Consider the following 27,561-nt stretch of genomic DNA (forward strand, 5'->3'; position numbering starts at 1 on the left):
TGCATTCGACCTGGACGTGGTGCACCTAAGGATCCTTAAAATAAATACCATGGTAAAATCCCTTTTTCCCTTCTAACCGTGTTTGACTCTTGATTTTAAGACCAAGAAAAGGCATCAGCGACAGTGCACAGCTACAAATTTTATGGAACAGCCTTTCCCATGTCTGTCCACAGGGAATATGGGAAACACAATGGAATGCCATTTAAGTTGAAGAGCTGTTTTATTTCTGTTTTGCTCACCTCTCAGAAAATGTTGTGGTGTTGCCCCCTTCCTTCTGTTCTTTCCCCTTTGCAGCAGTTCTAGATTTTCTCCCTTGAGCAGAGGTTTACGCAGAGAACATGGGCTGCTATAAGAGGGGAATTAGAGGTTGGCTTGGGAGAATAATGAACTTTTTCTGAGTATGAGGAATTAGATACAGGGTGAAATAGATGAGACATGATCTTGTGAAACCCAGCTAGAAATCCTACAGTATCAGACAGAATACTCACTGAGTTTCTTTGAGGTAGCATTTCCACATTCTTTGAAAAATGATCTTTTGTACAGACATTGCAGCAGAGATGAAGAGATGTTATGTTTGTTTTGCTGGATAAGTATTTCTTGCAGAAATAATGAAACTGAGGCCATGAATATGTTCATAGACATTTCCAAAGCCTGGGGGCAGTAAAATGGCATCTACACACTGACCTCTTTGGGCTGTTCCCACTTTCATTCCAGTGTTAGTGCTTTGGTCTTCAGGGAATAATGCTCCAAAACTTGAGACCGGAGACTCAGTAAGAGACAGCATTATATGAGAATATCTTTCCATGTTGATGCTTTTCCACGTGGAAATCAGTTGTAGAAAGTAACCTGATTTGCACAAGCCATCATTTGCCATGTTGCTGACTGAATTTCTAAGTGCTTGTATCTCCAGCTGACTGTCAGTACAGAAGGTGAACACAAACACTAGGGTATTGCCCAATGTTTAAGATGCCCTTGGACATCCTGTGGTGTAAGGGAAAGATGCACATATGCAAGTGCAAATCTCCATCCAGGGCAGAGTGAGTGAAACTGCTTTGAGGATATCCTGTAGACAAGACCTGTGAGATACAGGTATAAAATTGAGAGCAGTCCTTCAGTGGCAGGCAGTGAGCTGCCATGCTTGCAAAAAAATCCTTTCTTTATTCACCTTGGTGACAACATGGATGACCACTTTGTTGTTCTGGTCCAGACCCTTCATTCATCTGATCACCTTGCCAGCTTGCAGATGAGCTGACAGCCTCGTGGGGCACATCAACAGCTGCATGCAGCTTTGTCAGAAAGCGAGTTAGCCCAAGCAGGCTCTTTGCTGCTGTGGCCCATAAGTTTCAGGCAACTGAATTAAGTTCACATGAACTCTCATCTAAGCATTCAATATAGATGCAGTCTTGCTGTTCTCAAGCCCTGGTGAGAGGTCTACCAGTGCCCATCTCCACCTAATATTTCTGCTAATGCTAAGTGTGGTGCTTGTCTGTGAGCTTGTTCTCTAAGCATGAGTGGCTTTTTTGTAAGACTGCTTTTGTAAAAGACTGCTTTTGTTAATGACTGCTTTTACACCATGTGAAGCACTTTCCTTTGTAACCTTTTAAAATTTAGAAGCTCTTTAGTAACTCCTGTTTTTCTGATAAGAAAAAGTAAAAAACTAGTTTCTCAGCTAGAAGGTTTTAGCCATTTGCATTACATAATGTGTACACTGACTTGCAACTCACAGCTGTGGTTTATTTCTGCAAGGCTGGAAGAAACCAGCATCTCCTCTTTGGGGTCTCATTGGGGCTGGAGGGGCTGCCCTCAGTGAGCTGTGAGTGCTGAGGTTTAGAAGATGCCCTCTGGAGGGTAGAACACAGTATTTTTCACATGACTTTAAAAATCCCACCCTGCAGCAATGATAGAGCCAGTGATGACTATTTTGATTTCCTGTGACAAGTTTACACAATGTCATAAGGATCTGGCAGAACATCACTTTGCTAATTGTGTGCTCAAGTTGTGTAACCACACTTCTTGCCCAAGCTCAGAATTTAAAAAATCTGCAAAAACAACTGGAAAATGAAGATATGCAGGAAGTTCTGAGATTTGTTTTTTTTCAAGGATATAGATGACTCTGGATCCCCAAAAATTGGGAAATATGTTGTGAGGATTCTGACACCTTGACGTGTTTCTGCCAGTCCAATGGAGTCAAGGGGATTCAGTGCAGCATTGCTCTCTGGATGGAATGCATGCTGGGTATTTGGGATGTCAGGGGTTCCATTCCATAATTTGATTATTTTTTTAGGGCACATTATTTCCTTGTTTTGTGCTTGCTATTGCTGTTTCTGTTCTGTATGAGTGTATTCTCACATCTTCTATTTTAATCCCTGCCTTGGCACATCAGTCATGAGGTGGTGCCCATGCTGAAGGACAGAGGCTTTCAGCAGTCCTTGTTTGCTGGCAGCACTTCCCCAGGGTCAGTGGACAGCTCTTGCCACCGAGGGCAAAAGGCAAAGGGCTGCAAATAACCTCAAATGTATTTGTACTTCTGTTTTCTCAGGGAGCTCCCCCATTTGTGGAGATGGTACAGCAGCAGACAGATATTTTGCCTTAGCCTGGACTCTGTCCCCTGTTTCCTTGTGAAAGCAGTAATGAATTACAACCATGAGCCTTCTTCCAAATTCTCGCTCTTGCTGTCAGGCTGAGAGCAGAGAGGTTGTGCAGCTCTCTTGGGCAGCACAAAGAGATCTGTAGTGCTTTGAGCCACTATAGCCTAATGCAAATACACTTTGATTCCTCTTGGCTCATCCTGGGCAGCTGCATTTGTACAAAGAGGTGGTTCTCCACACTTCTGTAGAACACATCTCTCTGGGGGTGCAGGTGCAGAGGCCGTTTTGTTCTGAGCACTCCTGCCACCAGATCAATCTGCCTTCATTAAAAGATAACCAAATCAAACACAGCCTCTGGCCTTTCACTTGAAAGACTGCAGCAAACCACACCAGGGTCGCACCAGTCTGCAACGTAGACTGACTTTTCCGGTAACAGTCTTACAGTAAGTTAAAAAGGAAGATTTTTTTTTTTTTGGTTGGTTTCAATGCACACAGGTTACAAGACCTATGGAGAAGTGTTCTGTGGAGTTTGTTTTGTTCTATTTCTTTAAAATGTTGAATTACTCTCTCATGTGCTAATATTTGTATGGCTTCTGATGCACTGTTTGGTTGGTGTTTTGCTCACTGATGAGAATAAAGAGTGTTTTTGTATGTGCAGCCCAGTGAAGGAATGAAGCAAGTAATTGTTCTGTAGGGCTTCATGTTTTTTCTAAGCCAGCATTGTTGGTGCAAGAAGCCAGGAACTCTTAAGGAAAAAGATGTAATATCTGTTCTCTTCTTGGTCCACTGGCAAGACTGCTACTTCCTCTGTCTTACCATATTTTTTATTTGATTATACTTAAATCTCTCTGAAAGACTTGTTCACTGACGGGCTTTCCATGTAAAAAGTGCTGCAAGTTCTCACTGCACAGCAGTGTGAAGACTTACTGTCTTTCCTTGCTAGGGGAGGAGGTAATGTTTTGATTTGATGCAATTCCCTTTTTTTCAGCAAAGTATACAAATCAAAATAGCACATGTGGCTAAAAACCTAAACGAGAAAAGAATTGCACAATTAATTTCAAACTTTTTGAAATTAAGTATTTCAGGGTATTGTTTTGAAATAAATGCTTTGGGTTTTAAACTTTATATTTGGGTTTGGGTTTTATTTGGGTTTTTTTTTGAGGTAAACCCAATTTATAATGCTCTACTGTAACAGCCTGTCAAATTTAGTGTTGATTCAACCTCATGATAATGTTTGCATTTTACAATTAATACATATTTTTCTGGAAGATCTTTGGGTGTTTTTTTTAGTTTGCCAAGTATTATTACTTCCTAAAGACTGCCTATAACCTTCTGTCTCAGCAAATAAAGTTTGATTGACCACTGGAGTGAGAAATAGGCTAGATGTTCTGTTTCTACTGCTGGTGGAAAATTCAGAGTAGCTTTGAATAGTGATAGTTTGCAGTTTCAACAAGCCAATCAAAACTTTGACAAGGGAGAATTCGCTGCAGTAAAATGTTTATGCAAAGGGGATTTATAGGCATGTGAAAATGAATTGGTTACAGGCTAATAGATGGAGTTGCTTAGTCTTAAGGTCTTGTTTGTTGTTTTACATACTGCATAGGAATAACTTACGTTATTGTATTTCTAGAAAATACTTTTGAGAATACTTCTAAGCAATGAAGAACAGTAGCAGATCTTTATTAGTCACATCCAAAATAATTTATAAGCAGCTTCTGAAACAGAAATAATGCACAGCTGTGGTTAGTACTCCTGATAAATAAGTGGCCATAAAACCCATTGTGACTTCTGGTCCTTAAAGTATTGACTGAATTACAATTGCGTGATTGCCCCTTTCTAGGTGCCCTGCTCAGCACCTTTGTATTTTGAAGCAGATTCACAGACTCTACATATTAGAAGAGACATCTCTGTAAGAACTCTGGCATAACTAAGTGGTAGTTTCTTGAGCTTTTGTTCCTCGTCTCTGTGATGTAGATGGACACCTTCATCATGGGCGTGACTGTACCAATGCACCTGGTCCTGCTGAGCCTGGTGATTGGGACCAGCCAGGGGTGCTACTGTGAGCATTACCCATGGGGGTCGTGGTCTGCCTGCTCACAGACTTGCAATTTCGGTACACAGACCAGGCACAGGTAGGACCAAGCCATCTCATTACTTCTGTGTTTCTTTTCTGTGAAAGTAACACTTCTGGAGAGGGGGGCATGTGTCCAAAGCTCCACATTCCCTAATATATTGAGAAAAATTATCATGCTCAAGTGTTCATCAGATAAATAGATCATCTTTTAAGTGCAAGACTTTAAAATTACAAAATTTTGTATATACAACATATATATTGTATATACAATACAATAGCTCTCTGTGAGGCAGGGAGGGAAGGGGAGGGTTGGAATTAAGTGATCTTTAAGATACCTTCCAACTCAGACCATTCTAGTCCTATGATCCAGTGCCACCAAACAAACCAATGTCTGCTGATAGATGTAGTGAGGAGGACAGCAGTGTCCTTGCTGGCAGCATGCACTGAGCATTCAGCCCCTGTGGACACACGCAGCTGGTGTTCAGTGTCCCACCCTGGGAGCCCTGCACTGGGCACAACGCTGTGGGAGGGGGGAGCTCCAAATTTCCTCCCTGCACCATTAGTTTTATGGCAGCAGTTGAACTCAAATAAAGATTCAGCAGCATCAAATTTGATGCAGCTCTGTGGTATAATCTAAACTTGTGAGAAATCCCCTCTTTTCTTCCTGACTCGGCCTGTAACTATCCTCTGGGACATCTGAAGTGACATGAATCAAAAAGAATTGCTCTTTAAACTTAAGGCATATTTGGATTTTTCTTGTAATCAGCGTTCTGCTATTTTGTATTATCTCTCAGGGTTTCTTAGTTGGGTTCAAATCATTTTGTCAGGCTTCACCCACAGGTAGAGAACACCTACGATCTGTCTATTCTTTCCTAGCATAATTTTTTACATTTTTTCAGGCAAATAAGAATGGATGAATATTATAGCCAAAACTTCTGTGATCAGCTGTGCACAAAGCAAGAATCTCGAGCATGTAACCAGCAAGCATGTCCTATCAACTGTCAGCTTGGAGACTTTGGCCCTTGGTCAGAATGTGACCCATGTGTTAAAAAACAAGTAGGTAGAAAATATATTATATGGGTTAAATGCAAGAAATTATGCTAAAGAGATCTCCTTGTTTCAACTTTACGGCAATTGATCTGGAAAATGACAGTTTAAGTTAACAAGGGAAATTGGTTATGAATTATACAGTAGGAGCTGGAGAGAACAAGTTAAAATAAGCAAACCAGAAAAGGATGATTTAGTAGAGTAAATCAATTTATGACATTGCTTGTGATGTTTATGATAAACTTGCTTCAAAGTTTCCACTGCCATAATTAAAGGTGAGTTTTTCACATAAAGAATAAACTAAACTGTAAAATGTACATGTCTGCTTAAGCAGGAGAAAGTCACAGAATCTTAGCTTATCTATAGCATTCTGTATGTTCTAAAGACAAGAAAAATAGGATCAAATAATCTCTTGAAAAGAGTCAACAAATCCTAAGTGCCAGTGGCTAGAAATTCTCAGGCTGTGTCTCGCACTGATAGGATGTTTGACATTGCTGTTAAGAAGTACAGAGCACCATTCCCTGAACCTTCACAGAATGCACAAAAAAACCCCTGACAGGTAGATGTGCTACTATCTGTGGGAAAAACCCCAGGATGGTGTTTCTTCCTCCTGGGCTTTTCTTTGTTGACAATGGTAGACTTAGAGGTGAGACAGCAGAGAGGGAAGAAATGAAAAGTCAGATTCAAGTGAATTTGACCTAAATAAACCAAGCCCTGAAAAATATAAGGTAGTAGAGGATAGAGGGGAGTGGACTGCTGATTGCTTGGGGTAGTTGTATGGCTGGTGGGTCTGAGCTTTGACACTGACCATGAGAGCAGCTCTGAGGTTCTGTGCAGACACAGCCTACATCCCTCTGTGTGTACCCCTTGGCTTCAGAAATTCATGCCTGAAAAACAATCCTGAAAAACCTGTCAGACATCATAAGTATAGCTTTACATTTACATATAATTTTCTGATGCCCAAACAGGATGAGAAAGACATGAAAAAGCTGTTCTAGATGTGGAAGTGAACCAGGCTGTGGGGTTGCAACTATGGACAGTGTGAGAGCAGAGCAAGGAGAATCAGTGAGAGACTGGGAGGCAGAAACTTCAAGAGCTGAAAGGGAGTGTTCCTCTCGACTGATTTCAATACCTTCTTATATGTCTGAGTTTCTTACCTTACATCCATATATAAAATTGTTCATTTTTACTAATTTTAAATATTGATTTAACATATATGCTTCTTCAAGCAAAAAGGTACTTTTGTGGACTGTGGTCCATTTTCCCCTCCAAACTATAAAGATCATTGCCTGTGACCTTTATAAATAAGAACAACCTACAGAATGGAGGACCTGACTCACAATGTAAGAGTGAAGATCAGTGTAAGCAAGTTCCCTGAGGGGGAGGGATAAACAAGTGGAAGCTCTCACAAATAATACAGCGAGTTTTAAGGAACTGAAATAGAGTGTAAAGAATGGTTCTCATTAGCTTGAAAACTTTCTGGTGTTGCTCTTTGCACTCTCCCTTCAGAGTCACTTGGTTACTGATTTTTACTAGAATCTTCCTGCATTATTTGTCTCCAGGGTCTGTCTACAGGGAGAGAAGTCTGCAGGCAACCATACTTTTCCAGTGGGAAAAATTCTTAGAGGAGAAACTGTTCAGTCACATGTGGACAGGTCTCACCAGAAGTCCTGTGGAGTGGAAAACATATCTGAAGTGCTTTATCTACAACCCTTCAACTTTACTGTTCTGTGTGGAGGGCACTGTCTTGGGGAAGAAAAACTCAATGAGCTCCCAGAAACTTTCAGGAAAAGCATTTTTGTCCCCTCAAGTCATCCAGTTCTCCTCAGACAAGAGGTCCCACATGTGGGAGGCAAGCTGGATGGGTTGTCACTGTCAGGGTATTTCTATTTCAATAGAGATGGCAAAGAACGGGAAAAATCTCTGTAAGCCTGTTGTCACACCATTTCCTACTGTACATTTAAAACTGGAGATAAAGGGACTGAATTTCTGATTCCTTCAGTGATGTAGACCAGGTTGTCTCAGTTTAATCATGCATGCTCCATCAGGACTAATGAAACTCTTGGATATCAGTTCCCTGCCTGCCTCACCTGGGATGATGGCATGGTAGAATGCAAGGACAAGAATGACTGATTATTTCCTTCAGGACTCTGGTTTCAATAAAGCTTCAGCAGCGCTGAGGTGTGTGGCTCTGCCTGGGGTGGCACTTAACTACAAACACAGCTCACAAAAACAACCCAGGGTTTATTTCTTCTGCCTTTCAGTTCCGTACCCGGACACTCCTGCGACCATCCCAGTTTGGGGGTCAGGCCTGCACCGAGCCGCTGGTGGAGTCCCGTCCATGTTTCCCAGCTAAGCTCTGCAACATAGTGGAAGTTGACTGCAAGAATAAATTTCGGTGTGAGAGTGGTAATGATGATCCTCATTGTGTTACAACAGTATTACCAGTTAGTTAAAAGATTAGATACTGAGACAAAAGAGATCCATACATTCCATGCATAAATTCCAGGGGAAAGGGACCAGGGAGAAAAGTCTATGTGAGCATTTTATGTATATTACTAGCAGCTTATGTCTCCAGTTTCTTCTATAAGTAATTAAAATACAGTCTCTAGCCTGGGATGTCACTATGATAATGGTAGCTGGATGGTAGCGCTGTTCCAATAGCATTTCTTTGCACAAATTTTTAATTTACAAACATATCCATACAGCTTGTCTGAACATAAATTCTCACTGTTTTTATTAGGCTTGGGCCTATTTCTTGTTTGCTTCAATTTAAATATACCTGATTAGACTACATAATTTTATCCACATATCCTTTTGCCAAACTAAAATTAAGCCTTTGCAACCTTGAAATGAGGCAAAACTCGCAGAATTGAAACAGTCATTTCTTAATTGGGATAATCCCGGTTTTACACTAACTCAGTCTCAACATCTATGGCAACCTTTGCAAGTGAAAAAGACAAGACTGCCCTTTTCTGCATTCAGACATGATGAACCTTTGTGGCTGCTGTTTCTCTGGTGCAGGTCGCTGTATTTCAAAAACATTGGAATGTAATGGAGAAAATGACTGTGGGGACAACTCTGATGAAAGAAACTGTGGAAGGAAAAAGACTGTGTGTAACCGAAAGTATGAGAGCATCCCAGGTGTGCAATTAATAGGCAGTGGGTAAGCCAACTTTGCTAATTTTTTCCTAAGCTTTAGTTGTTACCTCACTAATTTACATAAACAAAATAATTCTCAGTTAGCATGTGAGAGCATTCATTAAAACATATAATCTCTCAAAACTGGTGAGAAATTATAAAAATACAATAAACCTATCAGGCTAGAACTTGCCTACTGCATCTTCCAGTCTTGCTCTGCACTGCTGGTAGACCAGATGTGTCAAGGAACACTGTCCCTGAATGATTTTTCCTGTCTCACAGCAACCAGAGCATCAGGTACGGGCAACTTCCAGCTCATGGAATTACTTGCCTGTACATTGTGCCAAGTGCTTCAGAAATTTTGAGGATGTTCGTCTACAGATGTCATTTGTCTGTGTGACACTTCACAGGGTACCAACTACTTCCAGGCTATTAATTAAAGCAATATAAAGCCTAAACATGGGATGCCTGTCCCAAGCAGGCTTGTATTTTTAAATTGAATTTTGATCTCAGTGTTGTCCAGTAACATCACTTATGGTAGAAATGGAACCACTAGCTCATTTTCCTAGAACAATTTTTAGGTTCTCTGCTTAAGAGCCTTATGCTGACATTGGGGTTATCAGTAAGATTAGGCACTGCTGGAAAGTAGGAAACTGGATTGATGCTACTGCATTTTTCAGGTGAATTCAGTGTGAATGAGAAGTAGTTGTAGAGTAATTTCTTTCAAAGTAGTAACATCACCCAGATGCTCATGCTCTCAGTCAAATCTACAATACCTCAGTGCAGCCATATATCATTACATGTTTCAAGTCCATATATCTTTCTGGAGTTGTTTAATCCCTGGAAATAATTTTTTTGTTAGATTTCACATTCTGGCAGGAGAGAGCCGAGGGGAAGTTCTTGGCAACTCATTCAATGGAGGACAATGTACAACAGTGAAGCACAACGAGACAAGGAAATTGTATCGTGTCCCTGCGAATCTGGAGGCTGTCAGCTTTCAGGTACTCTCAAGCAGCAGCTCCCAGCTGTAAAACCCTTGCTAAAATTACAATCCAAGTTAAGCACTCAAGTGTTAGGCAGTACCATATTTTTTAGAACAAGATTTGTCAACCTGGTGAGGCTTGAACATGCTTCAGTTGATGTGTGGAAAGCAGGTAAGTTTTCTGGCTCCACTCATGCCTTTAAGATCTGTGTTAACTGAATGCATCATATATCAAAGTCAATATGATTGCTTTGAATTTCTCCTGCTTCCTTGTGGCTGTGGCCTTATGTTCTTCTGACTTTGTACCAAGGGCGTTCTCCTAGGCAGACATCACCTAGGCAGAGGCTTGTTCAACTCCAAATCTTATTCCAGCATCACTTCTGTATACTTGAAGTACCAATGGCTGCAGCTACTGACTCCAGCTCCCTTCCTGTCACCTGCAGCCTCGGAACACAGTTCCTCCCTGAGCCATTTCAACCCCTCAGTCCTGCCTGTTTCCTGTCCAGCCCCTCCACAGTGCAGCAAGGAAAGGAGGCAGGCACTGAGCCTGGGAAGCAGGAGGAAAAAAAATACACAGACTGGAGAGGAGGCTTACAGGACAGGCCAAGGAATGGCCAAAATGGACAGGGAGTATATCTTATAGAAAATCTAGGAACCACTAATACCTTTTTGTATGACACTAGCATTTAGAAAATTCTTTGAATACTGTGGCTGGGGGACAACATCTAGTGGTGTACATATGCGCCAGTAGATGTTTGGTGTTTGAAGCCAGTAGATGCTGCATTGGGAAGGAAAGAATGCAGGATGTGAAGAAAGCTCAATTAATGGATGAAAACTGAACTGCTGATTTTTGCCACACATGTTGTGAGGTTTTAGAATTACTTTAACAGAAGCAACTGAAAAAAGGACACCCTGCTACATTCCACAGAGACTGAAATTGAATTGGCCATGACATGCAGGATTTGTCAACAACAGTGAAAAATTACTGTGTGCAGAAATATTCAGAGGGGAAAACCAACACTTGGTTTGCCCAGGTCTCTTTATAGCCTATAAGGTTCATTTAATTACTGATGTCTATTTGCAGAACTGTTAAAGGTTTGTGAAACTCATCTTTAGGAGTGCGTCTTATCTTTTAACATTTAGAGTAGCTTCTCATATAGAAGGGTCACTGGATCAGGCCTTCTTGGAACTCCAGTGTATTTTCCCACAAAGCCGTATGACTTGTAAAATGGAAGTGGAGTGGGGGAATGGACCACCTCATCTCCCAAAATCCTTAGCAGCCCTATTAAACAGACAAGTCTAGAGGAGGGGAAAAAAAATCTCAGTTTTCAAAAACCCACAGGGATTTTTCCAATTTTTGGTAAATAAGTAATTTCTGATCTGATGCTGAGGTTGTCTTGGTGCTTTGCTCAACACCACCACTGAGGTTTAGCAACTTGATCAGCAGGTTTGCTCACAATTCCTCTTCATCTGCCTTTAATCCATCATGTAGTGTAAGTGCTAACTGTCCAAGTATACTCTAAGACCCTCCTCTGGAAACCTGTTCATTCTTCCAGCTGGGAATTAAGAAAAAAGTTCTGGAAACATCAAACTCTGTCTTGTACAATACAGAAGCCATGGGGTTGGGAATTAGTCATAATGTGGACAGAACATACATGTCTGGAATTCTCTTAAAAGTATGTTGAAACTTGTTGAAAATTATTCCTGAGCTTTAGGGCACAGGGGTGCGAAGCTTTAGAAGAAAGTGTTACATGCTTTTTTGTCATTTTTGTATAAATGACTATTAGTAAGTCTGCTTCTTACCTTGTATTCATCTTGCCTATTAGCCTTTCTCAGTCTCATCTTTTGTGTTAAGAACAGTTTTGTAGCTTATTTTACCATCTGAAATAACCAGGCATATTTTTTCCATTAAAAAAATCAAGAAATCAAGGATTTTTTGCTTAATAGTTTTCTGTTTCAGATTATTATTTGTGCAAATACATTTTGCTTTACTGAATTGCCAGGTAACAGATGAAGAGGATGATGTAACATCAGATTTCTACAAAGATTTAACTCCCCTGAGTGATAGTGCTTCTGACAGTAGATCATCCACTCATAGTAGTCAAGGTTCTTCTGGTATCCCATTTTTATTCTCAAAAAAGAAAAGGGTCCGAGTTACATCGTCTTCCTCCTTCAAGAAAGCTATTAAAGCCTCATATGAAAAGGTAATTGAATGTTGCCTTCAGTTTCTTTCTTTCGATTGATTTCTGTCTGCTCATTTTGGAACTGGGCTACCAAAGGCTACTTTCCTTATCAAGACATTGGACCACTAGAATTAGGGATTAAAAAAATCCTCTTCTGACACTACAAGATATTCCTGGTTGTAAAATACTTTTTGTAATGCAACATGATTTTCTGGGTTTAGTACAGAAACCATAGGCTTATTCCACTTTTTATTAAAAAGTGTAGATTTGACATTATCATACTGGCTAAGCCACTCCTTCCCCTATCCTATGTATAGATTAAGAGGGCATAATACCTAACAGTAGCAGACAACTCTAAAATAAAGGAAGTGCACTCAGGAATGTCATACATAGGCATTTACTGGGTATTAATCTGCATTATTTTTTTATCTGGTAACTAACTTACCTACTGCAGTCTCACGTCTGCCAAGGTGCACTTGGTTGTAAAGATATCTCAGGAATAACACATCCATAGAAAATTTTCTCAGAACTGAAAACAATTTTTCCGTAAGATTCTGCATCTGTAATGCAAATGAATATTATAGGGTATAAAATACGTGTCTTTAAAGCTTAATGGCAGTAAATGACAGGCTATTGTTTGCACTTCTGCATGGGAAAGGCCACAGGACTGAATGAAGCTAAGGCCTGTTGAAACCCAAGAGTTCTAATGCGATTAGAGTGAAACTTCTGCGAAAATATTAGTCTTAAGATTTCCTGTGATGGAAGTTTGCTGCAGGCCTTGCTCACTTGTCCAAATGGTTAAGCAACTTGATTGCTTAAAGAGTCTATTGCTTCTAGTTTGAATGTAACTATCCTGAAGTTCCAACAGCTGGAAACCAGTTCACTTTCATGGCCACGTAGATACCTGTACACAGATCAAGCTGCTCTCTTGTACAATTGGCAAGTTTTTTTTCTGGAACAGTGGCTTCTTATTGGTTTAAACCCAGACCAGTGATAATTATGGAAATGTTAGTTTAAATTAAATGTCCACCAGAAAGGTTCTTTTGCATACATTGGTTTTCAGCCTTGTTGTCATGGGAGTTGGTGATGTACGGGCACAGGTTGCCCCGACAAGCTGTGGATGCCCCATCCCTGGCAGTGTTTAAGGCCAGGTTGGATGGGGCTTTGAGCAACCTGGTCCAGTGGAAGTTGTTTCTGTCCACAGCACTGGGGTTGACACTAGACGTCTTTAAGGTCCCTTCCAACCCAAACCATTCCGTGATTCTGTGAAATCACCGAAACACGCCAATAACTTAGTCTGGTGTTGGCTAAAGATGATAGTTTAAAATCCTTTGTTAATGAATCCGCAGTAAGAGTTTTACCTTGGGTCTTCTTCGTGTTCTCTACTGTACCATACAGGAAGTCTCTATTTTTATCTCTAGCTCTATAAATTGTATTAATGGGTGTTTGTAGATAGATGTGTACTTGTGTATGTTTGAGAGACCTACAAGTAAATGTGCAACATTTCCTTAAACAGTGAAAAAAGAAGTTTATATTGATCACTTAAAAGGAGGGAGGAATTTTCCTGGGCTTTGGGAGGTCACATTCAGATCTATATGTTAAAATATGTATATCTATCTATCTATCTATCTATATCGATACACATTTATGTGCACATATATATTTTTATATATCACATGCATATATTTTGCGTATATGCATATAAATAAGCACATAAGGTATTAAGACTTCCCTTTTCTTATTTCTAGAATTCCAACTTTATCAGAGTCCATAAAGTAATTTCTGTTGCAAACTTCACAATGAAAGAGTCAGATCTGCAGCTTTCAGATGCCTTTCTAAAAGCACTTAACCACCTGCCCCTGGAGTACAACTATGCTTTATACAGCAGAATATTTGATGACTTTGGCACTCATTACTACACCTCTGGGAAGATGGGTGGTTCCTATGATATTCTTTACCAGTACAGCTCTGAGGAACTGCAGAACTCAGGTATGTAATAAAATATCATTATTTGTTTAACAGCTTTTCTTATCCCCGTTTTAAGGTCTTACACCACATCATAAGTTCTCCAACAGCAAAAAAACTTTTGACATTCACATACTCGGTAATTACTCACATTGCTTGCATATAGAGCAAGAAGAAATTTTTGCTTTACACTGTCTTTGAAAAGTTCAGGAGACTCCTTATTTGGTAAATGTCACTGTGTTCAGGGAAACCACTTAAGACCTTCAGACCAAGACCAGGTGCCACCAGGAAAAGGTGTTTGAGCATCCTACAGCATGGGACTGAGGTCTGAGAGGTATAAGTGGTACTTTTTGGGATACAGTCAGTAAAACTGATGGTTTGCATTAGAAATTACTTTAAAATTTTCCCATGACTACTAGACTGTCAAAATAAAAAGACAATAGCACAAAAATGGAAATCTAAAGTTAAAAGCTGTGATCTTTAATGTGGCTGCTGTAACTTGCATGGGAATGGGAGGGTAACTAAAGCATGACTCAGCTCTTTGTACCTGGGGAAGCAGGTGCCTGCTGTAGTGAAGTCTCCAGAGGTGGGTGAGGAGCAGGGGAACCTGCTGGCTCACCTCAGTGTGGGAGCCTGGGGCATGGTGCCTGCCATGTGTCATGGTTATGGTGATGAAGATGCTGCTCTCTGGTATTTCTAGGCCTGTCAGTTGATGAATCAACAGAGTGTGTCCGAACAGAAACAACCAAGCGTGTGTTCTTCAGGAAGAAAAAGAAAGTCAGTACCAGATGCACCACAAACAGGATGACTGTGACACATGAAGGTGACCATGATGAGAATAGGGCTCATGTCCTGTTACTTACCCTGAGAGTTATCATTTGCCTCAGCTGCCCCAGGTGACCTCTCAGCTTTGTTGAACTACAGATGCGCTTCCACCACTGTCAGAGGAGCTGGTGTTTCACTGTCTGCCTCTGACACAAGCACTGGGGTCATTCTCATTTGCAAAAGAAATTATTATGTAGGGGTGCTATTCTTCTGCTCTGGAGCACCATCATTGGGGATCTTGTGGCACTGGCTCTCCAGTTGGTCACAGATCTGTCAAAAATTACCCCTGTCCCTAGGTCCAGGGCCAAGCATGCTGAACTGGAAAATGAGCACAGCTAGAAATTTGTGTCCATGACTGAGACCCTGGTCTTCTTTAAGAGTTGCTCAGAGCTCACTGAGAGAGCAATAACACACTCCCTGACTTTCCCTTCCCACCTTCCTCATGCCAAGCAGACATTTAGGTACCAGGATGCCAGAAATATGTCTCAGACACTGCAGAAAGCTGGCACATTTTCCATGAGAATGGCAGGAGTCAGGCATCACTAAGAATAGGGATTTCATCACCTCTACCATGTTTTTGTCCCCAATAGTTGATTAATTTCTGTTACTTGGGTGTTTACAGCCAGAACTAAAGATCCTCCTGCCGTGTTGTGTGTTCTAGAGGAGGCTGCTGCATCCTCTGCATTTTCCACAACTGTCTTACACTCTGAATGTCCCATGGCTCAGGTCTCAAACACTTCCATTTGGAATATTATCACAGGCTGCTGTCATAGCAGGGATTGTTCTTCTGAGCTTTGACTTCATTTTTCCGAGGATAGTTTCAAAAAATTAATCTTAGTATGTTCTTTAATATCCTCTTATACTTTTTCTTATAGTTCTGTTGGTATATCAACTGTCTTTGGAGGCCTTTGTCTGAAAATACTGTGATGAAATCATCTTTCAGGTTCCATTTTGGAGTCAGCTGAACGATCAGTCTCCCTGGTAAAAGGTGGCAGGTCAGAGTACGCAGCAGCTCTGGCCTGGGAGAAAAAGGGGGCTTTTCCAGGACACAGAGTCTTCACAGACTGGCTGGAATCAACAAAGGACAATCCTGTGGTGATTGACTTTGAGGTAAGAGAAGAACAAGAAAAACACTGAGACAGCAAAGGCTAACTGGTTAGCAGCTCTTCATAGATCTGTGCAGATATTTTTTCTTGTAAACAAGGATGATGCTGGGTGTAATATGAATGTACATAACTATGGGCATAACATAAACGTACAGAACTTTTATTAGGACAACTTCTTGTGCATTTTGGTTTATAAGGCACAGTGGTTTTGCATTGTCCATGGACAGTGGGAGTAAGAGCGAGGAATGTGAATGAATTGCTCCAGCACCAACAGGAGCTCAGGGGTAGCTGAGGGGTAGTTACCATACAGGAAAACAGTGCATGGTGCTGGGAACATTTTCTTCCCCTGGGATCATTCCCTTGTCAGGCCTGTGCTGCAAAGTATGTCACATAGCTAAACTGAAACAAAACAGTAACTCCCCCCATCTCCATCCTGCTCCTTTAATGCAGAGTGCTGGTGCTGCTGTGAGTGCACCGATCTGTCTCCCTCCCCAGCTGGTACAGCAGCTGCTCAGCAGCACTTGAGGCAAATAGCAAAACCTGCCTGAATGCAGCATCCACTGAGGTCTCCCCTGCTGTAGCTGCTGAACTCCTGAAGGCAGCATAGGGATGTCTGACATGGCAGGGACTGGATGTAAACAAACCCTACATCACATAGTGATGTGATGTGTAACAGAGAGTGTCCCAAATTTCAGGACATAGTATCCCACTTCGTTGATTTTCCCCTGGCTCATAGAGTCCTATACTGGGGAAATAAAAGCAGCATGAACAGGATAATATAGGTGTATAGCACTGCCATGCACCTTTAAAGCATCCATAATTCCTGTGTGACACAGCTTCATAGGTAGGCTGTAGCACCTTAAAAATCCTCCGGCTCCCCCGTGAGGGCCCTGCTGTGTTTCAGTTCCTGCTGACTGTCAGCTCTCTGCCAGGTGTCGCCCATCGTGGACCTGGTGAGGAACGTGCCATGCGCTGTGACCAAGCGCCGCCACCTGAGGAGAGCGCTGAAGGACCACGTGGGCAGGTTTGACCCATGCCAGTGTGCCCCCTGCCCCAACAACGGCAAGCCTGTGCTATCCGGGACAGAGTGCCTCTGCCTGTGCCAGGCCGGCACCTATGGCACCAACTGCGAGACGCGGGCTCCGGGTTTCACAGCAGGTATTTGGGGTGATGGCCTAGTCGTGCAAATATGGTCCTTCTGGTATCTCTTTGTCAGGGGTTAATCTGCCACAACTTCCCCTTACTAAATCCACAGCACGTCTAACCACATGGTGATGTCCAAAAAGCATAAGAATAAATGTAGGGATTAAAAACAAAAAAATCAAACTGAATAGCCATGACTCAAAAGAAAGTGTAAGATATGGTAAAATATTCCTTAGCTACATAATTAAGATCATATAACATGAGCTATTCAGCAATAAGGAGGAAATTCAGATCAAAGATAATTGATGCGAAAAATTAAGAAAGCCATTGCTTAGTTTCCCCTATAGGCTATTATGCTTAAGACTAAATGGCTAATGAAGATAAAAATTGTTGATTACAGTTTAGAAGGAAAACTCAGTTGTCATAAGGAGAGAGAACATAATCATCATTCTGGAGAACTTAAAAGAGCAATTTAATGCAAAACATTTTTGAATTAAATTGGCACTAGTGCCATACTGAAGGGAAACAAAAGAGATGTTACACATGTCTATATTCCATGACCAAAAGGGAACATAAGGTAAAGTCACTTAGGCAGATACAGGTCTCATTATCTGACCCTGAGAGAGGAATATTTTGAAAGAAATAAACAACTGAGGACAAAGATGGATACAGAAAGTCCATAGCAAGCACAAAAGAAAGGGTGTGTAATAAAAAAATTTTATGCATGTTTCATGGTGGTACAGATAAAACATGCCAGGGGTTAAGAGAAGGCAGTAGTAGTAATGTTTTAATTTAACTAGCATGGGATGTAGATTTGGGGTTTAGACATGGTGTTAGAACTCAGATTTATTTAAGAACTCATTAAATAATGACCTATCTAAGAAACTTGTCAGTACCATGAAAACTCACACATCTGTGTGTGCAATAAAAGTATAAAATATGCTGCTTCTGGGTTTTAATGTTACTTACAATCAAAACTGGAAAGGTAAATGTATTTTAGGGTTTTATGAAGCAGCTGGAATTTGGCTGGCCACCTTTTGGAAAACTTAATATTCTAGATGCAATCTACTCCCTTAACAGTAACAATTTTAAATCTTCTTAAAATGGCTATTTTGAATTTACCATTGTCCCTGTCATATGTGTCCTTAAAATAAATACTGTGTATGGTACTTGTCTGCCAAAAGACGGTGTTTCTTTTACTCCTTGCAGTTGCTGTCGATGGCCGATGGGGTTGCTGGTCTGAATGGAGTCCATGCGATGCTTCCTTCAAAACCAGAAGGACGCGGGAATGCAATAACCCCTCCCCAATGAACGGCGGGAAGCCGTGTGAAGGGCAGAGGGAAGAAGTGGAGGACTGCTATGTCTCTGTGTTCACAGACAGGTAAGAAGACCAAAAGATCTCCATAGTCACGGGATAGTTAAGGAGCCCTCCGTAGTGGCTCTGTAACTATCAAGGAGAAGTAGCACACAGCTTTCCCCTCAGAATTAATTCAGTGGAGCAGAGAGAAGGAAAAGTCTCAAAATCTCTTAAATTTGCTTCACATTTGGATTTATTAATTGTTTATTCCTAGAAAATTGCTGATGAATTGCACACTAAAGTATGCCTGTACATCTTGTATGCTGCTTTGCATGGCTTCTTTTCCAAAGACATGGAGAAATCTTTTGCTTCTCTTTGTTGGAGTTCACAGTTTCTGGTTTTTTTGGTATCACATCCTCTTTTCTTAGAGGTTTAGATCTGAAAGTCTCACAGAGAGTTCAGATGAAGTTACCAAGTTTCTCATATTCCCACTTTAAGTATGCCTGATGTACCATTTTAGCATGGTTTCGACTTCAAATCCTAACTCCAAACTGACTCAGTTTTTTTCATCTTCAAGCCCAAGTCTTCATTTTTTTCCTCTGGGACCAGGAGCTGAAACAGGATTTTCACTATGCCTGCTATAGTGACTGCAGAGGGGATTTCAGAGTGAATAGGAGAGGATTACAAGCAGTGGTTCCACAGTTCTTTGTTACTCAGGTAGACACCATGGGCTGTACAGTTCCATACTCACAGAGACCAGCCACCTGTAACTACTGCCTGGTTGCAGCAGAATTACATGGATTATTTAGAGACTTCCTGCTATGTTGCTTTTTCTGCCTCTTTTTCTTGCTGTATAAAGATATTTAATTAATTATGTTGCTAGATGCATTTAGCACTTTTTACTGCTCTCACGTTCTCCCCCCTGTCAACCTGATGCTTTGTCCACCATCTTTTATTTAACAGAATGAAATTATGGAGGGAGGATGACAGGACACACTTGCAGCTCTCCTGACATTCTGCCATTGTTATTTGGTGACATGAATGCTTAAGATACATCCTTACAGCAAATTTTCGCTTTTCAGAGGTGCTCCTTGTATAAATGATGATGAAGCCAGGAGAGAAGAGAATGTCTTGATTGGTGAACCTGAGTCTGGATGTTCTAAGCCAGACCCACCAGAATATGGCTTTATCAGGGTGAGCATGAAAAATGATACAGAAGCAAAGTATAGCAGTTGCAGAGACTGGAAATTTTACAGCTTCTCTGCTGTATGTGTCTGATACTCAATCTAGCTACTGTGCTAGTGAGAGTGGTGCTGTCTTCAAGGAATGCTGTGGGACTCTAGCCCACCACACTACACCAGCAACTGAAGAAAAGTCAAGGTAAAATTCATTTTCAAGTGGTCCTTGAATCCTTGTTTTGTAGCCATGACATCAGTTACTGCTACTGGACAAACTTATTATATTGGTGAGTGGATGACTCATATTTCAGAGCAGGAAAAGCATGCATTTATTACATCTTATCAGGATTTTGCTATTGTTTCCTTTGACAATGCCCAATCTTGTTACCATAGATTCTTGCAGAGGATTTTGGTTTGGGTTTTTTAATTTTTTGTTACATTTTGTTTTGTTGTTGTTTTTTTTTTAAAGAACGAAAAGAACCAGTATGCTGTGGGGGAGGAAGTTGAAATTGCCTGTGTGAGTGGTCATAGCCTCATTGGCTATCAATACCTTCGGTGTCTGCCAGATCAAGTCTGGACACAGCAACACGTTGAGTGCCAACGTAAGCAAGAGGAAACAAACAAATTGCACAGCAACAAAATAGAAATGGAAGAAAAAGACACAAAAAAGATTTTAATACAGGTTTTTTAAAAAAGAATCTGTAAGATATCTGAAAAGATAACATTTTAAGAAGGTACTTAAGGTAGACATGGCAAAAACATCATGAGTCACTACATCACTCCTCTTTTAATTCAGAAGCATTGCTATTATGTGCTTTATAAGGATATTGTAATATCCAGTGCATAAGAAAATCCTCAGATGGATGCTGTGAGATCCTTCTCTTTTATAGTTTTAAATACCTTTAACAAAAGGACTCACCTTTTGTTTTCAGACTTACAGAGATATCTTTAAGTTGATACAGTTATGAAGAAGAAATCATTCTTATAGAAATTTGTCTACTATCCTTTATATTAAATGGATGATGTGTTTCTAACCACAAGCTCTCAGGCTGCCTTGAAAATCTCTACCATAAGTCAATGCTTTGAAGGAATTATAGGTCAGTTAAGAATTAAGAATCAGAATTGGTCTGTTTGCTAACAAGAGAGATTTCAGTAGTTTTCTAAAACTTGGTGTGATTTAATTACTTAGTCTTCATTTTAACAAAAAAACCCCATGCCTGAATATACTTGTGGGCTTTCTATTGCCATTGACTTTGTTTAATTTACAAAAGAAAAATTAAAATATGCTGTTAAATGCTATTCTTACTATTTTTAAACAGCAAAATTAAATTACTTATATTGGTATACATTAGAAACATATTGTCATTATTTAGTTATTACTTGAAAAATATTTTAAAGACTATGACAATGCACTGAAAATTTCTAGACTTAATTGTGTTAAATTTTTATTGGTTTTGAATGTCAGACAAATGTTCAGTGTCATTGAGTGTCTTTATATGGTTCTTCAGATAAAGCATTATGACTTTCTGTAAATATCCACACAGCATTAAACCAACAAGAATTATACTTTTTTTTATTGTTTGTTACAGCCTCAGTATGCCTCAGGCCACCAATATCTGACAGTGTCGCAATTTCCCCATTTAAGCAACAGTACAACATTGGTGAAACAATGAAGCTGAGCTGCCAAGCTGGATTTATAGTCACTGGTCACACAAAATATACCTGTGGGAAAGACCTGTCCTGGATACCTCCTATTCGGAAGTCTATTACATGTGAAAAAGGTTAGTATGCCTGCAGATACTTTACTGTTTCCACATGGCTGGTATTAACAGTACTGTTTATTTCAGCTAGCTAGAACTAGGAGGCTGATGACTGGGTTTAAGACATATAGCAGCTGTTAATTAATTTTGGTTTTACTTTGTGCCTCCCATGGTGACAGAATTTCAGCTCTAAACTTCTGCATTAAGTTCAGAATTTTTGGATGCAGTGTACTGTAAACTTTAATAATGAAGTTGAGACACTGCAACTGTTTGCTTAAAACCAAAACCAAACAAAACAAAACCCCAGCTGTATTAACAAGGCTTTGTGAAAGCAAAGTAGGAAAATTCATTTTATTGAAACTTCAGCTTCTCTTGTTAAACAGGATTTTCCAGTGATTTTTGCAAAGACTGATGAAAATACTTGTTGCATGCCAACCAGTGAGCTTTTGAAGAGAGAAACTTAGGACAAATAGAAATAAAAACATTTTAGCTTTTATGGTAGGAGAGTAAGATATTTCTGTTCACTCTTTAATAGTTACAGTAGTTTTCACTCTGTTGTTTCAGATGTGCAAACTAAAATTAGAGGTATTTGCAATCCAGGACAAAAGCAAGTTGGATCTCAGTGTGTTTGTATGTCTCCAGAAGAAGATTGTGGGTAAGTACTGTAATTAGAAGTCAAAGTTTCTCTAATGATAGACCAAGAGGCCATTGTGATACCAAACAGGAAGAGCAGGAAGACAACTGCAAATCAAGACTACTCTCTGTTCAGATATTAACTAGCTATTCCTCTGTATCCAAATGACATCTCTGTTTATAGCCTATGAAATAAATGAACAGTCATAGCATTACAGAATGAGTCAGGGTGGAATGGTCCCCAGTGGTCACCTGGTCCACCCTCCCTGCTCAAGCAGGGCCTCCCCAGAGCACACGGCGCAGGATTGTGTTCAGATGATGCTTGGATATCTTCAGTGAGAGAGACTCCACAGCCTCTCTGAGCAACCTATTCCCCTCACAGTAATCCAGTTCTTCCTCATATTCATATTTCCTGCGCATCACTTATTGGCCACTGCCTCTTGTTCTATTGCTCAGCACCGCTGAGCAGAGCCTGGTCCCTCCTCTCACCCCTCCCTGCAGATACTGACAGACATTGATGATGTCCCCTCTCAGTCACCTCTTCCTGAGACTGAACAGGCCCAGCTCCCACAGCCTTTTCTCATAATAGAGATACTCCAGTCCCTTGATCATCTTTGTTACCCTCCACTGGACCTGCTCCAGGAGTTCCACGTCTCTGTTGTGCTGAGGAGTCCAGCACTGGACTCAGCTCTCCATGTGTGCCTGACATGGAGATATGCAAGGTCACCTCCTGTAACCTGCCAACATTTACATTACCCAATTACATTAATGTAATGAGACACCACAGCACATCTTTCTAATCTACACTGCTCTCTGCTACTGGAGCCCCCAACTCTTCCTTTTTTTCTCATCATTTCTCCAGCGTCACTACCATGCACAAGGAGCACGCAAGGTTGGAACTATGATCTCTAAAGTTTCTTGCAATCCAAACCATTCCTTCCAATTCCAACCATTCTATGATTTTATGGTCCTCTTTTTGGGAAATGACTAAGCTCCACAAAATAATGCTGCTTGGAAATGCATGCACCTTCTAGGAATGAATTCACTCAGTAACCAGAGCAATACAGAAAAAAGGAAACTGCAAGCAGCATGACTGTTTTCGCCTGCCTTTGGTCCCATGATAACTGTGCGTCAGAGACAGACTTGCACACACAGCTGCAGGGATGCATTAACTCAGAAAAGCCACCCCAGGAGCTGTGGAAATTTCACATCCTCATGGAGATAACAGCATCTCCTTTTTCCTGTACAGGCACATGTCCTTTACCTCCCAGCTGTTGGACAGGACCAAAGCTTCCCCAGCTCATAGTGCTTGTTTAATCAGGTCCAGGTCCTGCTGGGGCAGCCTTAGGTCCTTAGATCCAGCCTGTCCATAGCTTTGTGTGTTTCATGTGATGCTGATGGACTGTTTAAAAGCATGGACTTGTTCCACAGCCTGCTAAAATAATTTTTCTTTTCTTCCTTTGGGCAGCCACAACTCAGAAGACATCTGCGTGCTACATGCTGTTTCTGAACAGAATGTGACCAAGCCCAGCTGTCAGTACTCAGCTGAAATGTGCCTTGGAGTAAAGTCATTTCATTTCTTGCATGCTGGCCCTTGCCATGGTAATTCCAACCTAGACTGGGCTATTGAGAGGGCAAAACTCTCTGTGAATAGCTTGAAGAAAGTGCCCTGTGGCTATGACACCTGCTATGACTGGGAGGATTGTCAAGGTATGACTTCTGATTGGTGAGATTTAGCCATTCCTTTGGATCTAAAAGTAAAATCTGCTGACTCTTTCACTGCTACAAGAACAGGATTTACAGACATTGTGGTTCCTCTGGGCACGAGGAGTGTGAAAGTGTGGTCAGTCCTGTGTCCCTGCTACCTAGTGTTACACTTAGATAAATGCCTTTTCCCTTTACTCACAACCTGTGTAGTGTTGTTACTTCCAATTACAAAGGCACAAGAGGAACTTGGAGATAAAGGGAACTTTTCCAGGAGAATTAACATTTGAATCTTTAATCACAAAAATGTAGTTGGTAATATTTTCACCCATTCCTTGTGAGGCTACTAGCCCCTAATTTGTACTTCAGGATTTAATTTGGGCCACACCCTCTATGGCATATAATTAAATTGTGAAATTAAATCATGATACTACTTCAAAAGCAAGACTGGGGCCATCAGGCTTAATGGGATTTTAATGGTAAAATTTGCAAATACTCATATGTGAAAACTGTGTTTATTAAGAGTTTTAATGAACTAGCTAAGCTGGTAAAATCCCTAAGAGGATTATTCTCTAAACACTCTTGTGCAACTTGGCTATTTACCGTGTAACCAGGTGATAAGAGCAGCAGGTTTTCCTGTAAATGTCTGCAGTGCTGACTGGCTCCAGGCACATCAAGTGCTTGCCAGGTAAAGGCTGAGTGACAGACACACTCACTCCATCCCTTGCTGCCAGAGACAAATCTGATTCTTATCGCACCTGGTCTACTTAACAATAAATAAAGCAACAGCAGCAATCCTAAGCCCCTGTTTTGAAGATGCAAGATTTCTGCAGCATAGAATTTGAAGTAGGTGGCTGTAAAATTACTGCATGAGATGTTGTTCCTTGTGGGCTCAAGCAGAAGGCATGACCACGTGTGTCCATCAATGGACATGCTCTGGTGGAACCTCTAGGCACCTTGTGCTCCTGGGAAAAAGGTGACAGTTTTCCAAAAATTACTTATTCCAGAGCCTCTAAGAAGCCTAGCTCTGCTTCCCCCATGCAAGTGTCTTCAAGCTGTGCCAGCACTTCAGTGTTTTTTCTCTCAAAAGCCTACAGGGGCTGTTCAGAAAAAAAAGAGAGAGGGGAGAAAAATACATTAAATAAGATTAGTTGCCAGTGTGGTGTTCAAGAGATTAGAACTGGACTCTTCACCATGTCCACAGAAGCCCACTTTTCATGAGTGTGCACAAACATTTAGGAAATGAAAGTTCTGTTTTTCCTGAGAGTGAGTAGTTGGTATCAACTCAGGGACAGAAGATACTGCAGAGAAGATACTGCAGTACCATGAAAGAAGCTAAATGGAGGAAAGCACACATTTTTCATGTTTTAGGAAACTGAAGGCAGAAACTCTGCCTAGGGAGTTTCTGGGAAAGAATATAAAGAGTCAGAACCTGATTAGATCAGAAATAGGTAATGAAATAACCAGCAGGACTGAGCTTTACCACAGGCCAGCAGTAGGTAGCTTAGCATTCATAAAGAAAGCTTTAATGAAATAGGAGCTGACACAATATGGACCTTAAGACTCCATTTCATAGCAAGATTGTGTTCAAGGATAATTGGGAATAGAAAGTCAACTTAATATATCTTTGTTTAGAAGAAAAGTCAGGGAAAGCCAGTGGATAAAAATAGTTAGATCAATTGTGCTTTTGTATGGGCCACTGCTGCAAAAACTGTTATTTAAAGCTGATTATGTCTCTATTCCTAATATCCAGCCATCTAGTGTATGCACTACAGGCTTTTTGTAACTAATATATTGCAAACGTCCAAGAGTGTTTTTCCCTGTTGGACTTTGAAATGTCATCAAAGTATAAAATTTGGTTTTAGTCATCACATTTGCTGCTAAATTTCCACACATTCATTCCCAGAGACACAGACCCAGTGCTCCTGCCTGATGCCTTACCAGTGCCCCAAAGAAGAGATCCGCCCTCACTGCATCCAAATGGAGACAACAGGGAGGAGGAAGACAGTCAGTCATTGCATGCTGGCAGCCATGAAGTGTGCTGGCATCAAACTGAAGGAGCTGGAGCAGGGGAGCTGCCTGCCATAACCCACTGCCTCTCTGCAGACACCATGATCATCGCATCGAACGCAGACTGAGCCACCCACAGAAAAACTTGGTTTATAATGAAAGGATAAATGGATCAAAACAAAAGGATGAGAAAAAAAAATACAGCTTGTTTAACAGCTTTCTGGGAGAAGGGTGGCAGTGGCTTTTTCTGTCTGAAAATGACCTGGGTTTGGGGGGTATACAGATGGGTTGTCTTGCTGGCAGCTCTGGAGATGTGCACAGGAAGGGAGGGGAACAATGGGAAGGGAGAAAAAGAAACATTGCCTTTAGTGTCCCCTAAAGCTGGATGAGACTTTCCTCAGCCATTTGTTGCTTTGTCCTTGTGCTTGTGACTGCTCTGCACTCTTGTCTCACTGGCTGAGTTCACCTGCTGCATCATGCAGGCAGAGCAGGCACTTCAGCACCACTTCTGACATCAAACGGGAAACGGGTAGCAAGAGGCTACCTGCACTCATGGTACAAATGGAAGGAGCAATATAAAACACTGAAAACCACAATTATGCAATGATCGAACAAAGTCTTCAAAACGATGTGATTTTTAATTGGAGTGGCTGAACAGAGGAGGTGTTTGCTTTCTGTGTTTGTTTGCTGGGTTTGATCTTTAGGCACTGTCAGGGACTTTTATGATATCCCTCAAGGTGAATTAAGTAAGAAATTACATTTGTACGTAAATATAAAAGAAATGTTTAATGAACAATGCACTGGGCAGAGTCCTACTGCAATATGTGTCTCTTCTTGGAGGGGTTCGACTTGGAGTCTCCAGAAATACATCACAATCAGATTCCTTGTATACACCTCCACCAGCATCAAACCTGAGAGCAATTGCATGGGGCACCTCAGCTTAGCCATGGGTCCATGCCCCCAGCATTTCTTGGTCACAAATCATCATTTCTGAGCAGTTGCAACTAGAATTTTCCCTTCAGCACTCAGAATTTTACAAATCTGAGGAGTATAAACCTGCCTTTTAAGAAGGGGAAAACTGAAAGTACTTTTTTTTTTTTTTACCAACAGACATCAGAACAATGACAATCAGGAAAAATCCCCCATAGAATCATTGAAAAGAATCGTTGAATTTGCTGAGTTGGAAAGGACCCACACAAATCATCAAAGTCTAGCTCCTGGCCCTGAACAGGACACCCCAAGAATCACACCATGTTCCTGAGAGCATTGTCCAAATGCTTCTTGGACTCTGTCAGGCTGGAGCTGTGACCACTTCCTTCAGGACCCTGTTCCAGTGCCCAACCACCCTCTGGGTGAAAAACCTTCTTCTAATATCCAACCTAAACCTCCCCTGACTCAGCTTCAGGCCATTCCCTTGGGTCCTGTCACTGTCACCACAGAACAGAGATCAGTCCCTGCCCCTCTACTTTCTCCTCACAAAGAAGTTGTAACTGCAATGAGCTCTCTCCTCAGTCTCCTCCAGGCTGAACAGACCAAGTGACCTCAGACCTTGCACTGCTTCCCCTCCAGACCCTTCACCATCCTCGTGACCCTACTTTGGACACTCTCTAATAGCTTAATATCTTTTTTCCCTTTGGCACCCAAAGCTGCCCCAGCACTGGAGGTGAGGCCGCCCCAGTGCAGAGCAGAGCAGAGGGGACAATCCCCTCCCTTGCCCGGCTGGCCATGCTGTGCCTGATGCCCCCCAGGACACGCTTGGCCCTCCTGGCTGCCAGGGCACTGCTGCCTCATGTTCAACTTGCCATCAACCACGACCCACAAGTCCCTTTCCATGGCACTGCTTTCCAGCATCTCATTTCTCAGTCTGTCCATACATCCAGGATTGGCCTGTTCCAGGTGCAAAGTCCAGCATTTTTCCTCGTTGA

The 27,561-nt window shown here is 41.3% G+C and overlaps 1 protein-coding gene across 1 annotated transcript; it reads left to right on the forward strand.

Moving 5' to 3' along the window:
• The first annotated feature begins 2,894 nt into the window (after positions 1-2,894).
• On the forward strand, positions 2,895-26,752 carry C6 (complement C6). Its single transcript, XM_048292883.1, has 18 exons — positions 2,895-3,031; positions 4,563-4,720; positions 5,562-5,718; positions 7,974-8,118; positions 8,734-8,875; positions 9,713-9,851; positions 11,836-12,036; positions 13,764-14,004; positions 14,681-14,803; positions 15,749-15,915; positions 16,844-17,069; positions 18,264-18,435; positions 19,434-19,545; positions 19,999-20,131; positions 21,119-21,310; positions 21,854-21,944; positions 23,391-23,632; positions 25,533-26,752. Exons 2-18 carry the CDS (start codon positions 4,563-4,565, stop codon positions 25,712-25,714), a joined length of 2,823 nt encoding a protein of 940 aa, XP_048148840.1. The 5' UTR covers positions 2,895-3,031; the 3' UTR covers positions 25,715-26,752.
• Positions 26,753-27,561: the final 809 nt, after the last annotated feature.

This window comes from Corvus hawaiiensis, chromosome Z (assembly GCF_020740725.1).
Source record: "Corvus hawaiiensis isolate bCorHaw1 chromosome Z, bCorHaw1.pri.cur, whole genome shotgun sequence".
In the NCBI taxonomy this organism is placed as follows: Eukaryota; Metazoa; Chordata; class Aves; order Passeriformes; family Corvidae; genus Corvus; species Corvus hawaiiensis.

Coding starts and splice junctions, on each gene's coding strand:
- C6 (XM_048292883.1), top strand. CDS start 4,563: ATGGACACCTTCATCATGGGCGTGACTGTACCAATGCACCTGGTCCTG. Junction 4,721..5,561: donor GGTACACAGACCAGGCACAG/GTAGGACCAAGC, acceptor ACATTTTTTCAG/GCAAATAAGAATGGATGAAT. Junction 21,945..23,390: donor TCTCCAGAAGAAGATTGTGG/GTAAGTACTGTA, acceptor TCCTTTGGGCAG/CCACAACTCAGAAGACATCT.